At 44.9% G+C, this 19,534-nt stretch overlaps 1 protein-coding gene across 11 annotated transcripts in view; it reads right to left on the bottom strand.

Annotated features, from left to right (window-relative positions):
* CCDC127 (coiled-coil domain containing 127) overlaps positions 1 to 19,534 on the bottom strand; it is a 172,853-nt gene that overhangs the window by 61,403 nt on the left and 91,916 nt on the right. For 8 of the 11 annotated variants that reach the window (XM_083188334.1, XM_083188339.1, XM_083188337.1 and 5 more), the window contains 2 exons: positions 9,116 to 9,199; positions 8,502 to 8,626 (listed from right to left, as the gene is read on the bottom strand). In XM_083188334.1, coding sequence (XP_083044460.1) covers positions 8,502 to 8,616 — 115 coding nt within the window. In that variant the 5' untranslated portion in view covers positions 8,617 to 8,626; positions 9,116 to 9,199. The remainder of the gene's footprint in view (positions 1 to 8,501; positions 8,627 to 9,115; positions 9,200 to 19,534) is intronic. The other 3 variants (XM_083188341.1, XM_083188340.1, XM_083188331.1) reach the window with 1 other exon arrangement.

The raw sequence follows: 19,534 nt of genomic DNA on the forward strand, positions 1-19,534 counted from the left end.
CAAGCTAGACACCATATGGCCAAGAGGCCTCAATGAATCAATCCATTATAGCATTTTCCTGGAGTACTGACATGAACTGCAATGAATAACCGCTCCCCTGCATGACCCTTTACATAAGTTTGAAAGTCACTACAGTGACTGTATACAAATTCTTCTTCTTTTCTCAACCAATTTTTTTGACGATACAACCTGTGGCAAAAAACAAGATATATATAAAAATATGATATATAAAAATATGATATATAAATGATATTAGTACACCGTTCATATGATCGTGTGAAGATAAGAATGTTGTACTGTATGCATCCCTATGCATGATGACATTAGAGGTACTATATGCATTATGTAGATTTATTATTTTGTAAGTTTCCTTTTTTTCACATGTTTTATAAGTTTCCTTTTTTCTTTTTAACACATATAATTATGTAGGTAATCATATATGGCTTACATGAATGTAATATTTGTGCTAACCTCTGACCCTGTGGATGCGAATGCACAACACATGAATACCATATGACACCGTTGGTAAATTTTTATTAAATTTTTTAGATTGAACACCACATAAGCCCCACAAACATACCCTCTTTAAAACATGAGCACTACTGATAAAATATGAGCACTATTGATGAAAGCTTATGAGGCGTGATACTTCGCCTCAGAGATAAACACTCAACACAAACTGTTTCCATAACAACTGGTGACGCTGATGTTGCACACAGCGCGAACCAGTTACATTTTTTCCCCCCGCTACTTCCGGGTCCGGCAGCGTGCGCTCCATGCATGCGGGCCATAGAATACACACTATACACTTAGAATAAGCCGGAGACGCTGATGCTGAGCATCACGTGAGCCGGCACTTTCACCTTGCGCACGTCACTTCCAGGTCCGGTAGCGTGCGTTCCACATATGCGGGCCACAGGTATGTTTATACACTGCACAACTTTTTAAGCACCTTAAACTTTGCCTACATGCACTTACACTTTATATTTGAACTCTGCGCCAGTATGCCTATGTGTCATAACACTATAGATATATATAATATTGAGGTACATGTATTTTTTATCACTTATTGATTAATTGACTATGATGAAGCACTTCCGGGTCACTGGTTGCATAAATAGTGAGGCACTAGCCCCTGCACTGTATCTTGAAAAAGGTCCCAGAGGCGGACCGAAACGTCGATGCCCACTACTATTGCCATGCTGCCTGAATAAACCCATCTTGATTTGCCTGAAAGACTGGTGAGTGACTCCATTCATTGTTATTATATATATATATATATATATATATATATACCTACCAAGAGAAGGACCTGTCACTCAGGACTGACGTGAGCTGCGTTTCCGTGTGGCTTGCTCTGTTGCCATGAGTCGATGGTCTGTGTCGACACACAGACATCCATGCACAATATTCCAAACGGACAAAGGCACTCAGAGGCTTGATGCAGGTGAAAAAACTGGAGGAATTTTTATTCCATTGCCTGTCTACGTTTCGGGGGTCATGCCCCCGTCGTCAGGACACAAAGGCACAAGTAACAACCTACTCACTGAGTAGGTTGTTACTTGTGCCTTTGTGTCCTGACGACGGGGGCATGACCCCCGAAACGTAGACAGGCAATGGAATAAAAATTCCTCCAGTTTTTTCACCTGCATCAAGCCTCTGAGTGCCTTTGTCCGTTTGGAATATTATATATATATATATATATATATATATATATATATATATATATATATATATATATATATATATTACACACACATACTTATACATACATATATACACACACACACACACACTGTGTGCACAATTATTAATAATATTTTATTTATAAGGTGCCACAAGTGTTTCGCAGCGCCGTACAAAGGAACAGTACATGGAGACAAAACTTGGCATAACATTGAATAAACAACAAAAATAGAGTACAAATAAAGAGCGCCACAGTTCAATACACATTACAGCTTAAATATAAGTAGTGAGGACTCAATCAACATACTATAAGAGGCTTGAGGCCAATAATGGAGATGAGTATCAGGATGAAGATGGTCACTGAGTGTTTGAGTATAGGAGAGCTGTGAGTGAATTGTGAAGAGAAGAGAGCTTTAAAAAAAGGAGGGAAGAGGGCCCTGCTCGGAGGAGCTTACAATCTAGTAGGAAGGGGAGACAGACAGATTACAAGAGGTGCAAGCAAGTGGGTGGTGGCTAGATAGCAGGATGTAAACAGGCAAGGGGTCGGAGAACCAGCTAGTTTATGCAGGACTATTTCATGCAGTAGAAGGGTACGCTTTGATGAATAGGGGAGTTTTCAGTGCCCGTTTGAAGCTTTGCAAGGTCGGGGAGAGTCTATTGGAGCGAGGGAGTGCGTTCCACTGAAGGGGTGCAGCACGGGCAAAGGTCCTGTATTCTAGCATGAGAAGCAGTGATCAGTGTGGAGGAGAGACGACAGTTGTTGGCCGACCGTAAAGGGTGGATGAATGGAGATGAGGTTAGAATGGAGGAATGGAATTAGAGATGGCCCTGTATGTGAGTGTGAGGTGTTTGATAGCAGTGGGGAGTACTCAGAGGCATATGGGGACCAGCACTAACCCTGGTAACCTAGTTGAGGGACTGGTAAAACGTATGTATGTGCATACAATTATGCACCAATGTGGCTGTAAAGCACACAGAAAACGCTACACAGTGCTATACTAGCTGTCTCTGCTGTCTGAATCTCTCTGCACTGCTGAGGAGTGGTTGCTGTATGCATAGAGAGGATACTGGCTTATAGTCAGTGTCTCTGCTGCTGTAATGGTGCCCACAGCAGGATGAAGAAGCAGGAAGCAGTGTATAAGCGCGCTTTCTAGCTCTGGTCCCGATCTGAGCTAAGCCCCGCCCCTCTAATGGGCTATACTTATATTTATACTGGTGCCGGTGTTAAACATGTTAACAACAGATCAGAACATGCCCTGGTGGCATGAGCTGTGAGTGAATTGTGAAGAGAAGAGAGCTTTAATAAAAGGAGGGAAGAGGGCCCTGCTCGGAGGAGCTTACAATCTAGTAGGAAGGGGAGACAGACAGATTACAAGAGGTGCAAGCAAGGGGTCGGAGAACCAACTAGTTTATGCAGGATTATTTCATGCAGTGGAAGGGTACGCTTTGATGAATAGGGCAGTTTTCAGTGCCTGTTTGAAGCTTTCTTCAACCAGGGTGTTCTGGTTCCTTCCCTCTAGTTTTCGAAAATGTGCCCTCAGGAGAGGATGCACACTCCTGGAGCTCCAGAGAGTGTTTCTTCAGTTTACTTTACTTTATAATTTTGGGGTGGCTGTTTGGGTGTGCCTGGTTAGCTCAGATCGGGACCAGAGTGGCAGCTCTTGGCCAGAGCCGCCGAGAGGCAGGGGGGGCGGGTACATTTTACCTGGGCCCGGGCCTGCCAGGGGGGCCCGGGTCCAGACACACACTTTAAAAAAAAAAAAATTGTTGGGGCTGCGGGAGGACTAGTGTCCGCCCGCCCAACCACCCGCCCATGTGTCCGGCCACCCGCTTGTCATTTGCGGCTGCCCCTGCCTTTCCCTTACCCTGCATATAGTGCAGTGTCACAGAGAGAATGAGAGACAGACGCTAGAAGTCATAATTCACCTCTAGTGTCTGACAGGAAGCACAGCTCTGCACTTCCTGGTAATGCTGCCGGGCTGTGCTCCCTGTCAGATGCTGGAAGTGAAAAATGACTTCTAGCGTCTGATCAGTGGAAGCAGGGGAGAGTGAGACTCACAGCCAGGGCTCTGCACTGCGGGGCTGGCCCCGCCCACCACACTCGGAGCAGCAGCAGCAGCCCGGCTCCGTGTGTCAGGGACAAGGCCTGCTCCTGCCTCTTCCTGCTCCTATAAGTCTGCCAGTGCCTTTAGCTGCCTGCTCCACTACACTGCCGGGTCCCTGCACCACAGGAGGGAGAACACAGCCAGGTAAGAGCTGTATCTCCTGGGGCAGTGGCTGCAGAAAATGTGTATGGGTGGGGGTGGGAGGAGTTGGCTGGGTGTAATTTAAAACAGAGGTTTTAATGGCTTTAATATGATTTTTTTTTGGGGGGGGGGGGGGGGGGTGTATAATGTAATACTGTATAATGGTGTGTGTGTGTGTGTGTAATGTAACAGCAATGTGTGTGTTCTGGCTGTAAGATGGCATGCTGTGTATATTTAATATAATGGTGTGTGTGTAGGGTTACCACCCGTCCGGGATTACTCCGGACAGTCCGGTAATTTAGACTGGCGTCCGGAGTCCGGACGGGTGGCTGCCCCGGACTATACAATGTCCGGGAATGATCCCCCTGCCCGGCCGGCACCGCTTATTGCTGATGCACAGCGGGCAGCGGCGCCGCTGCGGGTGCCGGGCGGCCATCCCCCACATAAACACTGTCACTGACTGCACACAGTCACATTGACTTAAGTGACTGAAGCCGGAGGGGGGGGGGGGTGGTTTGGCCGCGGGGCGGTGACACATGCCGTCAGACTGTCCCCTACTCTTTCAGTGTCTTTGAATTTGCGGCTGAGTAATGAGTGACACAGTCACTCTGCCGCGGCACTCAATGGGAGGAGGAGGGTGGCGGGACGGACACAGACAGTGTCTGTGTCAGTGATTCCACCTCCTATGATAACACGTGTCCTCCGGCTCCTCCTCCTGCGTGCGGCGCTGGCACTGCATAACTGACACACCTCACCACCTCTTGACACATGAGTGCCTGGCTGTGTCAGACGCGACGTATGACCAGACGGCGTGGCATGGCGGTGAGTTGTGCAGGCTGCAGTTGTGGCAGTTGTAAGTTGTCTTCTTGTGTGAACTTGTCCCCAGTCCACTCCACGGCTGGGCAGGCCAGCAGGCAGAGAGGCGAGAGCCAGCCAGCAGCACACAGCCGCCCCAGCCCACACACACCTGCAGTGCCACACTGCCAGCCTAGCGCAGTCGGCAGTGTGGCTGATGCCTGTGTTGTAATGTGTCCCCTCGGCTCCTGCAGTCACACACTGAGTAGTGTCATGGTGGGTCAGCCATAAAGGAGGGGGCTGGAGCAGCATGATCTCCCCTGCCCGGCTCCATCAAGCATGGAGGTAAATGGCATTTATATGGCATAAAATGTAATAGCCATTACGGTGTGTGGTATTTTTTAATGGGCATTATGTTGTGATTGGCATAACGTGTAATGGCATGTAGTATACTTTTGTAATGGTTGTGTGATGTATAATAGGCATTCTGGTGTAAGTTTTTGGTGCGAGCCTCCGGCGTGCGCCCTAACATAATTCGTAATGGCCATTATGGCATGTGGTATAATATGGGTGTGTGACATGTAATAGTCATTATGGTGTGAATTTTTGACGCGCGCCTCTGGCGCGCATTGCGCATGTTGTCCTTTTTTTAAGAGAAAATTGTTGAGCCTATAATAAGCACAATGGCATGAAGTATAATACAGATGTGTAACGTGTAATAAGCATTATGGTGCAAATTTTTGGAGCGCGCCTTCGGCGCGCACTATCCATTTGGTCGCTATTTTCTTTTTAAAGTGTCCACTCATGGCATAACGTGTAATGGGCATCACAGTGTGTGGCATAATGTATAATGGGCATCAGTGTGTGGCATAACGTGTAATGGGCATTTCAGTGTGTGATGTGGTGTAAAGTGTATGTGGCAGTACCGTGTGCGAAATCAAGAAGAGATTCGAAGCAATGTAATAAAAAAAAACCATAAGGCGGTCAAGGGGCAGGGCTGGGGGTGGGTCAATGGGTGGGCTGGGGGTGTGTCATGGGGCAAGTCACTGTACGGGAATCGCTCAACACAAAGGTGGTAACCCTATATGTGTGTGTAATGTAACAGCAGTGTGTGTGTGTGTGTGTGTGTGTGTGTGTGTGTGTGTACTGGTTGTAATATGGAGTACTGTGTATAATTTAATATTATGTGTGTTATGTGGCAGTGTGTGTATGGGGGAGCTGTGCGTAATGCAGGGCTCGACAAACCCCGGGGCCAGGTCACCATGGGGACCAGAACCTGCGGGTGACCAGATTTGCCAGGTATCAGATCACACTGGGCAGAGTGGTGGTTTCTGTCAATGCAACAGCCGGGCAGAGTGGGGGACAATCCCCCTGGCTCCGGCTGTGTCAGATCAAGTCCGCAGTGTGGAGATGGCTTGCGACCAATCGGAGCTCGCACTTCGGGAGCCAAGCAGGAGCAACAGTGGTGGCTCCTGATTGGCTGTCAGACCACAAGCTCCAATTGGCCCTAAAGCCACCTTGAGTTTTAAAATAGCCACGCCGTGGACCTGATCTGATACAGCCGGAGCCAGGTGGATTGTCCCCCACAGCGTTTGTCATTACCGCGCATTGTAGCGGTGGGGAGGGAGAGAGAGGGAAGAGGAGGAGGAGGGGTAATCCCTTATGGCAAATAGCATGTTACCCCTGGCATAGAGTATGCAACCCCTGGCAAAGAGTATGCAACCCCTGGCATCAAGCAAGTGGTATAATATGTAATGGGTGTGTAGCATGTATAATAGGCATTGCAGTTCACACATTTTCATCCTGGCTCCTACATTTTTAAACATTTGCCAAGCCCTGGTGTAATGTAATAGCATGTATGTACTGTATGTACTGGGTGTAATGTGGGGGAATATGTGTAATGTAATATAGTGGTGTGTACTGACTGCAATATGAGGGGAGGGTTGTGGGGTAGATGTGTGTAATGCACGTACTTATATATGTATAGGCAGCAAAAGAGGCAGAAGTTTTCTTTCACATGTTTAGTGCAGTGTTACAGGAAGCAACATCCGTAACTGAATCAGGCCCAAAGTGTTCCAGAGTTTTCTTCTGCCACTGCAGGAAAACCCCATAGTGGCCATAGGTGCGCCCATAGGTGAAGTTATACACGCCCTCTGGGCAGAGCATGACACACCCTCTCAGTGACACATTGCGTTCTTTTAGCAGCTCAAATCTCCCTGAAATTAGTTTTCAAAAGTAGGCAAGTATGATTAACCCCTTGGCAACAAGCTAGAACCACTGGCAATGGAAAATACCCCCCCTTGGCAACGAGCATTTACCCCTGGCAAAAAATAACCCCTTGGCAACATCCAATAACCCCTGGCAACGTATATTAACGCCTTGGCAATGAGCAAGAACCCCTGGCAACAGACATTAACCCCCCCTTGGCAACGAGCAAGAACCCTTGGCAACAGACATTAACTCCTCTTGACAACAAGCAATAAACCCTGGCAATGCATATTAACCCTTAGCCACCTTGGCAACGGACAATAACCCCCTTGGCAACGGACATTAACCCCCTTGGCAACAAGCAGGTAATTTATAATTTATTAGAAGCCTTACTGTGGGGGGCAACGTGGTGTGGCATAGTCAGTGTGTATCGATTTTTGTGTGACATCCCATTTTTTGGGGACGGTCCTGCGGGAATTAAACACTGCATGCTTCTAATAAGGCGGGGAGGCTGAGGGCATGGCCAGCAGTTCACACAGCACTGGCCATGCCCTCACAGCGACAAAACGGCGGCCAAAATTTTTTGGCGTGTGCCTGCGGCACGCACATATATTCCTTTTTCCGCTGCCAAAGTTGGGAGGTATGCACCTCTTTTCTGTAGCTCGCCACTCCAGGGGGGGCCCCGTGACGCTGTTGTACCGGGGCCCAGGATTTCTCTTTGCAGCCCTGCTCTTGGCATCCAGGGGCTGTGAGCGATCCCTGTGCAGGGACACATGAACCGGGGTACCCCACTGTGGGGACCCCGGGGAACACTTACCACTGATGTCTTCAGGCTCAGCCAATGGTGTGCGGCATGTTGGGGGTGTGCGCGCTGCAGCGCAATGCCCGCGGTAACAACATCATCTCAGGTCAGTGGACCTGCAGCAGAGATCAGTTTGGTTCCTTAAGAGGTCTGCAACTGTCCCTTCCCCTGGCTTCGAACGAAGCAGGCACGCCCAAATAGCCATCCCAAAATTATAAAGTAAAGTAAACTGAAGAAACACTCTCTGGAGCTCCAGGAGTGTGCATCCTCTCCTGAGGGCACATTTTCGAAAACTAGAGGGGAGGAACCAGCACACCCTGGTTGAAGAGATTTACATGCCGGTCTCCTGTCAGATGACCTCTATTCCCCAATGTATTGAGACCTCAGAATCCCATATGAATGATAGTGAAAGGAGAGTTTGACGGGTGCCTTCAGAAAAAAATACTGTATGTGTGGTAAGTACAGTTGGGTGTTCTGCAGCCTGGAGGTCGGGGAAATTCTAAAGGTCACATTCAATTGGCTGGGTTTCTTTTTTCCTGGTCAGTTTAAATTTCCCGCGTTCATCATTCTCCATTTTTAAATGTACGTGCTCCCATTTTGAGCACTATCCAATTGTATAGCAATGCCACTGGGATTCTTCTGAAAATCATCCCTCCAGCTCTCACTTCTTAACAGCAATATAGACACAGTAGCTAATTATATAATAGATTTTAGCACATACATATCAGGTTTCATATTTATAAAATGATACTAATTAAACTTACGAAAAGCAGCAAGGCCCAGCATTGGTACCAGTAAAGCATAATTCCATTTACTCCCTTCTCCACCATCTTCATTTGGATGGATGTTCCACTGTTGTGGATCATTTAAATTATTCATTGATATGCACCTTTGGGCAAAAAGCAAATATAATTAGCTATAAAACAACTGCATATTATATATAATATGCATATAAATATGACATTTACCAAAAGTTACAATATTTCCATTATATTATTTTTGAAACACTAAGCGGGGTACCATTCTATGCCGTAATTTCCCAACAGGATTATCAGTCTAATCGCAGCCCATCTCTACTGTGCCGTAAATGACCCGTTATCGGGCGATAACACTGTTACTGGAAAATGAGGCTCAGACCACTGCTTATTGGAAATTCTGCTTCTGCCTGCAAAACCCCAACCGGCAACGGTCCCTCTGTCATATATATTTAGGGGATACTTATATTTGTAGTTAACACTTGAAAATATGTTTAGTTTTGTCCACATATGGAGAAGATCCTGGTTGCAAATATATACATACATATATATATATATACATATATACACACACACACACACACACACACACACACACACACACACAGTACTGTATATCTTACCTACAAAACAGAGTGCAATGAATAATTCAGTACCCAGCAAATAAATGTTGGCGAGTGCTCATAAAACAACTGCATCTGGGATTACTGTAGAAAAAATAAAAAAAATAGTTACTGTAACACTTGTAAACAAACTTTCAAAATCATAGTTAATAATGAACATGCATTATTAACATTCAGCCTTTATAAAGATTGATGAAGCGACAGCGAAACGGCCGTCTGAACCCCTCCCACACACACCGCACTTAGCGGCGCTGGCATCAGCCGCATCAATACTGGAACCAGTCAGTATACCGTCAGGAACAAACAACAAATGTCTTTGGCGCTAGGGAATATCTTAGTGTGTACTGGGCCAATTCAACTTCTGCTGCCTCTGTGCTGGAGGGTTGCCAACCTCTACCATCCAAAATAGAACAAAAAACAACTAGCAAGGGGCGCTGAAGTGAATAAAAACTAAATGTATTTAAGTAAAATTTATTGGTACACAAATACAGTCAATTCTGTGCAAATGCACACTAATATAAAACTTTTGAATCTGTTAACACAGCCTACACATATACATTTACTACAAATTGAAAAATAGAAAATAAAAAATAAAAATAAAAAATAAATAAAAAATATATATTGAATGAAAAATAAAAAATAAATTAAATAAAAAATGAAAAAAGGGGGAGGGAGAACAGTGGACAGACAAATAAGCAGCACTGAATTAGCAGCCTATATTAGGCACAATATCTTGTCCATAAGTGTGATAAAATTACCCGCGTCCGGGTATAAGAATAAATCCTTAAGCTCGTGAGGCTTAGTTGGGGATATCCACAGTTTAAAGAATTCAAGTATTGCTAGAATATTGAGCATATCCGATATTAAATGATCAGGGCCAGGCGCCCGGTAATTTGCATGACACAGTATAGCAGCAGTGTGTTTTATATATTACCGGTCCTTTTTGGGGGCTGAACAGCGCTGGTTGGGTGAAACGTCCTCGCTTGGACCTAAGGCACCGAGACCCAGTGTGGACGATGCGGCTGCAGTGTGAGTGGCGCCACTACTGTGGGATGCTTTTTACTACTGTGCGGCTTTTTCCAGAGAATGGAATTGAGAAAGCCGCCGTGTGAGCTGAGAAACGCGTTTTCCCAGGAAGAGTCTGATTGTGAAGCTTGGCCGCCCGGTTCACCGACACCATCTAACAGGTCCCGTGTGTGGTAACATCATAGCACAGGTGGAGCAGTGGCAGAGCTCCCAGAAGTGCTGCTACACCACGAGAGTCCGGTGCACAAACGGCAAGGAGCCGCCGGGATACAGCAAGGCTAATCTTCCACACGCTGACAGACGCGCCGGAGAGACACCCACAGTAGCAGCGCCACTCACACTGCAGCCGCATCGTCCACACTGGGTCTCCATGCCTCAGGTCCAAGCGAGGACATTTCACCCAACCAGCGCTGTTCAGCCCCCAAAAAGGACCGGTAATATATAAAACACACTGCTGCTATACTGTGTCATGCAAATTACCGGGCACCTGGCCCTGATCATTTAATATCAGATATGCTCAATATTCTAGCAATACTTGAATTCTTTTAAGCTATGGATATCCCCAACTAAGCCTCACGAGCTTAAGGATTTATTCTTATACCCGAACGCGGGTAATTTTATCACACTTATGGTCAAGAAATTGTGCCTAATATAGGCTGCTTATTCAGTGCTGCTTATTTGTCTGTCCACTGTTCTCCCTCCCCCTTTTTTCATTTTTTATTTTTATTTAATTTATTTTTTATTTTTCATTCAATATATATGTTTTATTTATTTTTCATTTTAATTTTTTATTTGCTATTATTTTTCAATTTGTAGTAAATGTATATGTGTAGGCTGTGTAACAGATTCAAAAGTTTTATATTAGTGTGCATTTGCACAGAATTAACTGTATTTGTGTACCAATAAATTTTACTTAAATACATTTAGTTTCTATTCACTTCAGCGCTCCTTGCTAGTTGTTTTTAGTATACCGTCAGGCACTCTCCCCCACAACGCACATACTTTCCCCTACACTGCACTTAGCGAAGCTGATCCCCTCCTGCAGACGCCGCATCCAAAGGCTCAAACAGCAGTCGCACGAGGACAGGAACCAGCTGAGCTGTCAGTGGATATTTTCCCCCACACGCCGCACTGAGCGACATAGGGAGCAGCCGCCGAAAGCACAGGAACGTGCATTCCGTTCTACCCTACATGCAGGCAGAGGCAAAAGAAACAGATCGGAGACACAGCAATAAGGTTGACTTAGATTCGGCCTTTCTGTTCCCCCGCTCTCCCTTATACAAGAGACGCAACACTGGGACATTTGTTCTTTAAATATTTACAAAGCACATGCTTATGTACACATTAAACTATTGCATATAGTGATTGTTCCTTGTAGCAAATGTTAAAACAGAAATTAACACATCAATAATCCTATGCTTTTATTACACTCTGTTTTCTCAACTGTTATTATTGCTGCATATTTATTTATTAACAGTTTATTATATAGCACATACATATTACGCAGCGCTTTACAGAGCATAGTTATTAGCAAAAACACATAACAAATTACAGCACAAGACAGTTTAGGACAAGTACATGGTTAATATGGATAGTTGCATCAGGGGACAGGACACTGAAGCAATCATCAGGGTGGCAGAGTTTTATATATTCTAAGAAAGGCACATGAGGAGAGAGGGCCCTGCTCGTGAGAGCTTACATTCTAAAAAGGGAGGGTTAGACAGACAGGGGTGACACAGAAGGGAAAGAGGTGAGAATAAACAGTAGGTTAGGATGAGAGATGGTCGGGTTTTATGCAGGAGGGTGGGAAGAGGTCAGCTTAGTCCTTGATATTTTAAGTCTAAAAAAGAGCTGGGTCATCAAAGAGTAGACAGCAGAGATACAGTTGGAGATATGAGTGAGGATGGAGGGAGAGAGTTCAGGAAAGGAGCGGTAGATTTCAGTGTTATCAGCATAGATGTGATAGTGGAAGTCGAGTGAGCAAATAAGCTCACCCAGAGAGGACGTATAAAGATAGAGAAGAAGAGGGCCAAGAATAAAATTTTGGGGGACACCTAAAATCAATGGAAGAGCAGGGGAGGTGAAGTCATTAGAGGTACAGCAGGGCATTTTCAAAACTGACAGTGCAAATACAAGCATTAACAGTGATAGTAAAAGTTGTTTGCAGATGTAAAAATTATGATATTATGGTTAAGTAGCCAGGAGTAGTATGTTGTGAGAATAAATTGAACTCACTCAAAGCAGACTTTGGTTTTCTCAGTTGTTGTTTCTGTTCTTCTGTTTCACTTCAGTGTAACGCCAGTATAACGCCACAGTTATATTTAAATTATGCCGCACTTTAAAAATGATGCACTTCAAAACTATTATGCACACAGCCTATGTAATGACCAACAAATGCACCTGCACTCAGTAATTGGACTTTCCCCACCCAATCCCAACCCCCCTACTACAATGAATGGTAATAAAAGGGGCTTACATAAACATCCATGCATTCCAAGATAGCATGTGTCATTAAGAGTTATAAGATATTCCTCCCTTCACATATTCAACAGAGATTTGCTTTTTAACTTGCAAAATTAAGTTTGTCAAAAACACATTTCTGATATCTAAAGCAGTGTGCAGAATGATCAATTACCAAAGCATTTACATACATCCAGCACCAGAGGTGTAATAACCTGCAGCCCAGCAAGACCAAGTATGTAGAATGCTGGTTACCTATGACAATATCAAATCAATCTAGGACAGAGGGTAGAATCATCTGCAGCCCAGCCAGACCAAGTATGTAGAATGCTGGTTACCTATGACAATATCAAATCAATCTAGGACAGAGGGTAGAATCATCTGCAGCCCAGCCAGACCAAGTATGTAGAATGCTGGTTACCTATGACAATATCAAATCAATCTAGGACAGAGGGTAGAATCATCTGCAGCCCAGCCAGACCAAGTATGTAGAATGCTGGTTACCTATGACAATATCAAATCAATCTAGGACAGAGGGTAGAATCATCTGCAGCCCAGCCAGACCAAGTATGTAGAATGCTGGTTACCTATGACAATATCAAATCAATCTAGGACAGAGGGTAGAATCATCTGCAGCCCAGCCAGACCAAGTATGTAAAATGCTGGTTACCTATGACAATATGGCCGATGCCCTTGTCCCCATATTCTCCCGGGAATGGTTCCCCAAGGAGATATTGATGAACACAGGAACCCAGCAGGGGTCCCCTCCAAACACGGAGAGATTCCGTGACCAAACCGTCACAGAGGCTGCAAGCCTGCAGATGCCAGGTGAGCCGCCTCCCACTGCGGCTGCCCCGTACCTGGGAAGTGTGACTGATACACATGGGTATAGTGAGAGGGTTGCTTCAGTAATAGAGCCAGTGGCAAGTCGTGAAGCTGCTGTGTGTAACCAGAAGGGTCTGAGGGCCCGCGGAGCACAGATAAACTCAGCTCCATTAACCTCTGAAAGGCTGGACTTGGATGTTTCCAACACGGGGACAATGACCTGTTGGTTTTCCCCCCTGCAGAAACGTGCCCCCTTCACAATTCACACACACAAAGGCTTCGAGGGAGTGTACCTTCCCCCCAGTGAAAGGGAGGGGGGGTCAATCAGCTCAGGCAAGAGACCAGGACAAGAGATTCTGGGAAGGTGACAGGATTACCTGTCCCATGGTATATAGTGCTGAGGTAAACACAGGAAAGGCCATAGCCAATATGATTTGTATCATATTTATCGTTGTGAACCTCATGTCGTGTAAAGGTACTTTACAACACCTAATAGCATTGTCCCACAGTCCTCTTAAGGCTGCCCAAGCCAAGCAGAGGCTCTGGAATGCCTACACCTCAGGGGAATGCCCGTATGAGGTGTGGCAGAAGAGGTTGGTTCTGACCCCAGGATGGCAAACAGAACTGCCGGCGGCAGGTGAGAATCTATGCCCAGGAGTCCAACGCACAGCTGGGGTGAGCTGTGTCCTTGCCAGCAAGGATGGCACAAGGGGACATAGCTTCCACTATATCAGTGTGCCCACAGATGGCTTGGGCAGGGACACCTGTTTGCCCACGGCTTGCTGTCTCCTGGAAGAGGAGCAAGAATCCGGTAGTTCGGAGACCCCGCCCATAGTGCTGGTCTGAACCTGGAAACTGCAGCAGTCTGTCGGGCAGGGCACTGACAAGTGTCAGGGCTCAGCATGGGAGTCTGTGGCTGGTTTGGCCACTGCTCCCATGCTGATCTTAAAAGGGGGAGGTGTCATGATTAAGCGCCATTCTGATGCCGGAATGGGCCTAACTGTACATACAATGTTATTGATAAGTGACCTGCACGTATCCTGTATTGTTATGAAGAAATGGTGGGTAAAAAGGTTATTCCAACAACCCTTGACCAGCTGTTTGAAAACTCAACAGGAAAGCAGAGGTTTTCGCCTTCGCCCCTGCATCTATAAAAATTGTACTGAAGTCCAGGGTCTCTGGCAAATGTCTTCCCAGACCAGAAGAGATGTCAGAAAAGCAATTCCCTTAGAACTCTAGAATGACACCTTATTTGAGATAAGAATTAGGAGGCCCCAGGGGGGTGATTGAATGGCTAAATTGCTCATCTTCAAAAGGGAAGTCAATTAGCCAGCCCCTGGGTATATCCTAATGAAACCCCTAAACAGGGAGATTCCTGAGGTGGGGGCTGTGATTGTGTGTGTTTTGCAAATCTTAAAAGTGTGTTGTTCACAAGACATGTTGTTCATTTTCTTGGGAATGGGATGGGTCCGATACCTGTCTCTGAAATGATCGAGTATCCGGAGAGATTTCCACTCCAAACCCCGCTTCATGCTGTGTGTCCTTGAAGTGGTTTGTTTCTTTATTCCCTTTTTGTTTTATTCGAAACAGTTTTTACGTTTGACTTACCTATTAATCATATATCTTGTAACTTATGTTTTCTGTAATATCCTGTAAGCCTTGTAGTGTTTTCACTTAATTAAAAGTCATAATTAGTTCTGGTATCTGCTGTTTTCCAGCCCAAGCCTCTGACGAATCGCCAGGGCGCTACCCTGTAACTCATAATTTGGTGTGTCGGCAGAATCAAAGCTGTCGCGGACTAAGTCCAAAAGCTTACTTTGATTGGTGGCAAGCGGAATCGTGGTGAAATACTCACACGCTTGGGGTACCCAGGAGAAGTGTCGCGTGGCCGGGATTCTCAGTTTGTCGTATCTGGGGAATCGCCGACTAGGGTCGTGACAAACTGGTGTTAGCTTGTAGTAAAAGGTACTAGCCATGGAGTATGAGACCTACCCTTTGCGCTAAGCAGTATGTGTTTGTTAGAAGCAGCAACCATTTTGTCAACTATGATTTGCATAAAAAAACATTATAAAATTGCTGAAAATTCAGAACAGTGCTGGAAAAGTGATTTCTTATAGAATTTTTGGTACTTGTGGAGTATCACGGCTCCCACGATGGCCATCGCACATGAAAAAATCGCATCGCATGCGATTTGATCGCATGCATTCGCATGCGTTTTTAACAGAAAAGCATCCAAATGCATTGAAATTAGTATCAAACATGTTCAATGGCCCCCAAATGTCATTTTTGAGGCTGTACCACCCCCACTATCAACGCGAACCCGAAGCGTGGCGAACGCAGCGAGCCCGCGAGGGGCGGCGGTACGCGTCCTACGACCTTTTCATACCCCCACTATCCACATCGGCGTGGAGTTGAGAATAGAAAGTGTGGCGAGTGCAGCGAGCCACCGAGCCTGAAGCGTGGCGAGCGCAGCTGGATACCTTCACAGGTATCCGCGTCCCCTCGCAGGCTTCACAGGTGTCCGCTGTGCTCACCACGCTTCGGGCTCGACACACTTTCTATTCTCAACTCCACGCCGACGTGGAGAGTGGGGGTATGAAAAGGTCGTAGGACGCGTACCGCTGCGCTCGCCACACTTCGGGTTCGCATTGATAGTGGGGGTGGTGCAGCCTCAAAAATGACATTTGGGAGCCATTGAACATGTTTGATACTAATTTCAATGCATTTGGATGCTTTTCTGTTAAAAAACGCATGCAATCAAATCACATGCGATGCGATTTTGTAAAAAAAAAACCTGTAAAAACCGGCAAAAATCGCATCCAATCGCATGCCACTATATATGGCATGCGATGGGAGCCGTGATAATCCGAAAGTACCGAATTTTTTTTATTTTATAAGTGTAAGAATGCGATGTTGACAGTACAGAGAGCAAGGACAGCCAGCTAGTCTCCACAAACTTATCAATAATATGGGAACAGGGCCACACATGCGTAGACCCCAAGGCCACTGAATCTTTCCCTAGTAACAAGGAAGTTGGGTTAATTATGACATCATGATTGAAAGCAGAGCTTGCCGATAAGACTGAATGCTTATGAGTAATTAATTAATTAATGGGTACTTGTGTATTATCACGGAGCCCAGTATGCTATTTTCTTAGCGGGCTATTCTGCATAGTGAAATTGCATCGCATGTCACTTTTTCGTTGCATGCGATGCGATTTCACTAGTTAATTTATTCACTGCACCCTGTACAATTTTCGCATCGCATCGCACTGCACACCATAACACTAAAATCACATGCGATTGCATGCGATTTTAACCCTGTGTATATTCATGTGTGACAGAACACCCTGTGTATATGCATATGTGACAAAACACTGTGTATATGTATATGTGATGCTAAATATCTTTTCATATCCACGTCATCCCGAAGCGCAGCGAGTCCCGCGAGGGGACGTATTACGCGTCCTCCCTACCTTTTCATACCCCCACTATCCACGTCTGCGTGTAGTTGATTCTATAAAGTGTGGCAAGCGCAGCGAGCCCGAAGCGTGGCAAGGGGACGCTGATTACTTAACTTGTATTTCGTGGCCACTCGCGGGGCTCGCTGCCCTAGCCACGCTTCGGGCTCGGTGGCTCGCCACACTATATAAAATAAACTCCACACCGATGTGGATAGTGGGGGTATGAAAAGGTCGGGAAGACGCGTAACGCGTGCGCTCGCCACGCTTCAGGATCACATGGATAGTGGGTTTTTTTCGGGACACATTCACACCTGCAATTCATCTGACAGTAATGATGACATGTGTTAATTAATAACTACTTTAATTTAGTAAATAATTAATGAGGAAAAGCATATTAAAAGAAATAATGAGAATAATCACAAAAAATAATTACAATGATAGGATTCAATCAAGAATACTAACAATAAAGATAAAAAACTGGTATTTACAAGAACAACAACATTAATGATGAAAAGAATGACCCAAAAAAGATAATTAAACAGTCAATAATTACAATGATAAGAATCAATCAAGAATACCAACAATAAAGATTAAAAACTGGTATTTACAAGAATAAGAACATTAATGATGAAATGACCCAAAAAAAGATAATTAAACAGTCAATCTGCCTTGGGAGCAGCATCAGCGCGTGAAGGATATGCTCAAATGGCTTATCTGCAGCCAAACTTTTCCACCACATAAACTCCTGCAAATAGGACTGTAAATGGTGACGTGCTGTTCCCCATTGGTGCTTGTTCCGCCATTTGCAGGAGCCCAAAAGGCATTCGATGGTTTGCGTGTGCACACCTGTATTGGGGTCTACAAAGTTATATCTGTGATTCAATCTGGCATGATTATATCCTGCCTGCCTGCTCCAATTGGTCTGTGCTGCATGCCCGCCAGCAATCAGAGTAAATGGTTGTGCCCGGCTCAATGTTCTCATTTATGGCAGACATAAGAGTGGTGGCATCACGTTTTGGCACCACTGTAAGAAAGCACTGGCCACTTTCTCGTGAGATCCCACCAAAAATTAATTGTTGAGGTAACCTTAACCGTCAAGCGCATGGGGTGCCCGTTGGTGCAATTCTGCATCACCGGCAGCAGATGATTGTCCTGAAAGAATTGGACAGCCCCCTCATCCTTCTTAGGCAGGCTGAAGATATTAGTCACAGATTCAGCCATATGGGATAATTCTGCTGCAGGTCTGAGTGATGCTGCCATTACTGTCACAAATTCACCTCAGGGAGCGGGAATACTATCTCTGACTGACTACACAATTAACGTATCTCTGACTGACTACGTTACCTATGCTAATTCTGAAATCACAGTTACGCATACACCACTAAAGAATTACCGAATTAACTACTGAAATCGCATCGCACGGCACTATAACGGGACATGCGATTCACTACGGTAGCATACGTATGATAATTGGGCATCGTGATAATACACAAGTACCAATTAATGTGATTAAGGTTTAAATATCAGAGTTAGAGAAGGAAGAGGGAGGCAGTTGAGGAAGAACAGGCAAGCAGGGGACTGGAGGTAACTATGAAATGTGGTTTAATTGGCTGATCATTTTCCTTGATAGGCTTCCATTTTGATTTGATTTAGAATTATTGTTTAAGTGTTAGCTAATCAATTTCATGTTTCTTGTGTTAGTCTGCATTTGCAAATACCTGTAATCAAGCTATTTTTTCAAGCAAAGCTTTGTCATACATTTTTTACAAGTTTGTGTTGGTGTGCAATTATTTCAGTGTTTGCCGTTATATACAAGGGTTATAAAGTCATTTTCCATAACTAGGCGTTATCAATCATGGCCCCAGCGAGATTCAATAATATTGGTGGCCACACTTGTCAGTAATTGAGAGAATTCAAGTTTGCACAAATAATACTGCTTTCACATTGCAGAAACGGGTAATGACCCGGTATTCTTAAATGGGACTTTAAAACGGGTCTGAACCTTAAGACCTTTCACATTGCAGGTGAAAACCGTTTTAAAAAGCATTTAATACCATTCACACATTCAACCCGTTTAACCCCCAAGGGACACGTTTCAAGCCATAGAAATAGAGCCATTCACACTGCCTAAAAAACGGCTTTGAAGCGTGTAGGACTCTGCTTTTTAAACGTGTTGAAATAACGGTTAACTTTAACCGGTAAATCAACTCTGGCGCTTTCACACTGCAGCCTTAAACATTTTAAAATGGAAAAAAAAGGCAATATACCGTTTTAACAGTGCAGTGTGAAAGGGGTATAATTTGGTGCTTAAAAAAAAAAAAAAAAATTGTAAAGACGGTGCAGTTTTGTTCCATCTATCTCTCAATTTCTGGTATAAGTGTGGCAAGCCAAATTACTTGAAAAAAAAAAGTTCTCCCCTTTAATTATAAAACAAATAGATCATAATTTAACACATGGAAAGACAACGCTGCATTTTGCAGACTGTCAGCTTGCTAGACCCCCCCCCCCGCATTGCCCATTTCTTCTCTGCGTCAGAGAATAGATAAGGAGCCAAAAACTAAAAAAGAAATCAAAATTCACTCCCCAAATGAATATATGCCCACCGATACAGGTGTATCAAAACCTAGTATCAAGAGACCGCCACC

Source organism: Crinia signifera, chromosome 5 (genome assembly GCF_055691185.1).
Source record: "Crinia signifera chromosome 5, ASM5569118v1, whole genome shotgun sequence".
Lineage (NCBI taxonomy): Eukaryota > Metazoa > Chordata > Amphibia > Anura > Myobatrachidae > Crinia > Crinia signifera.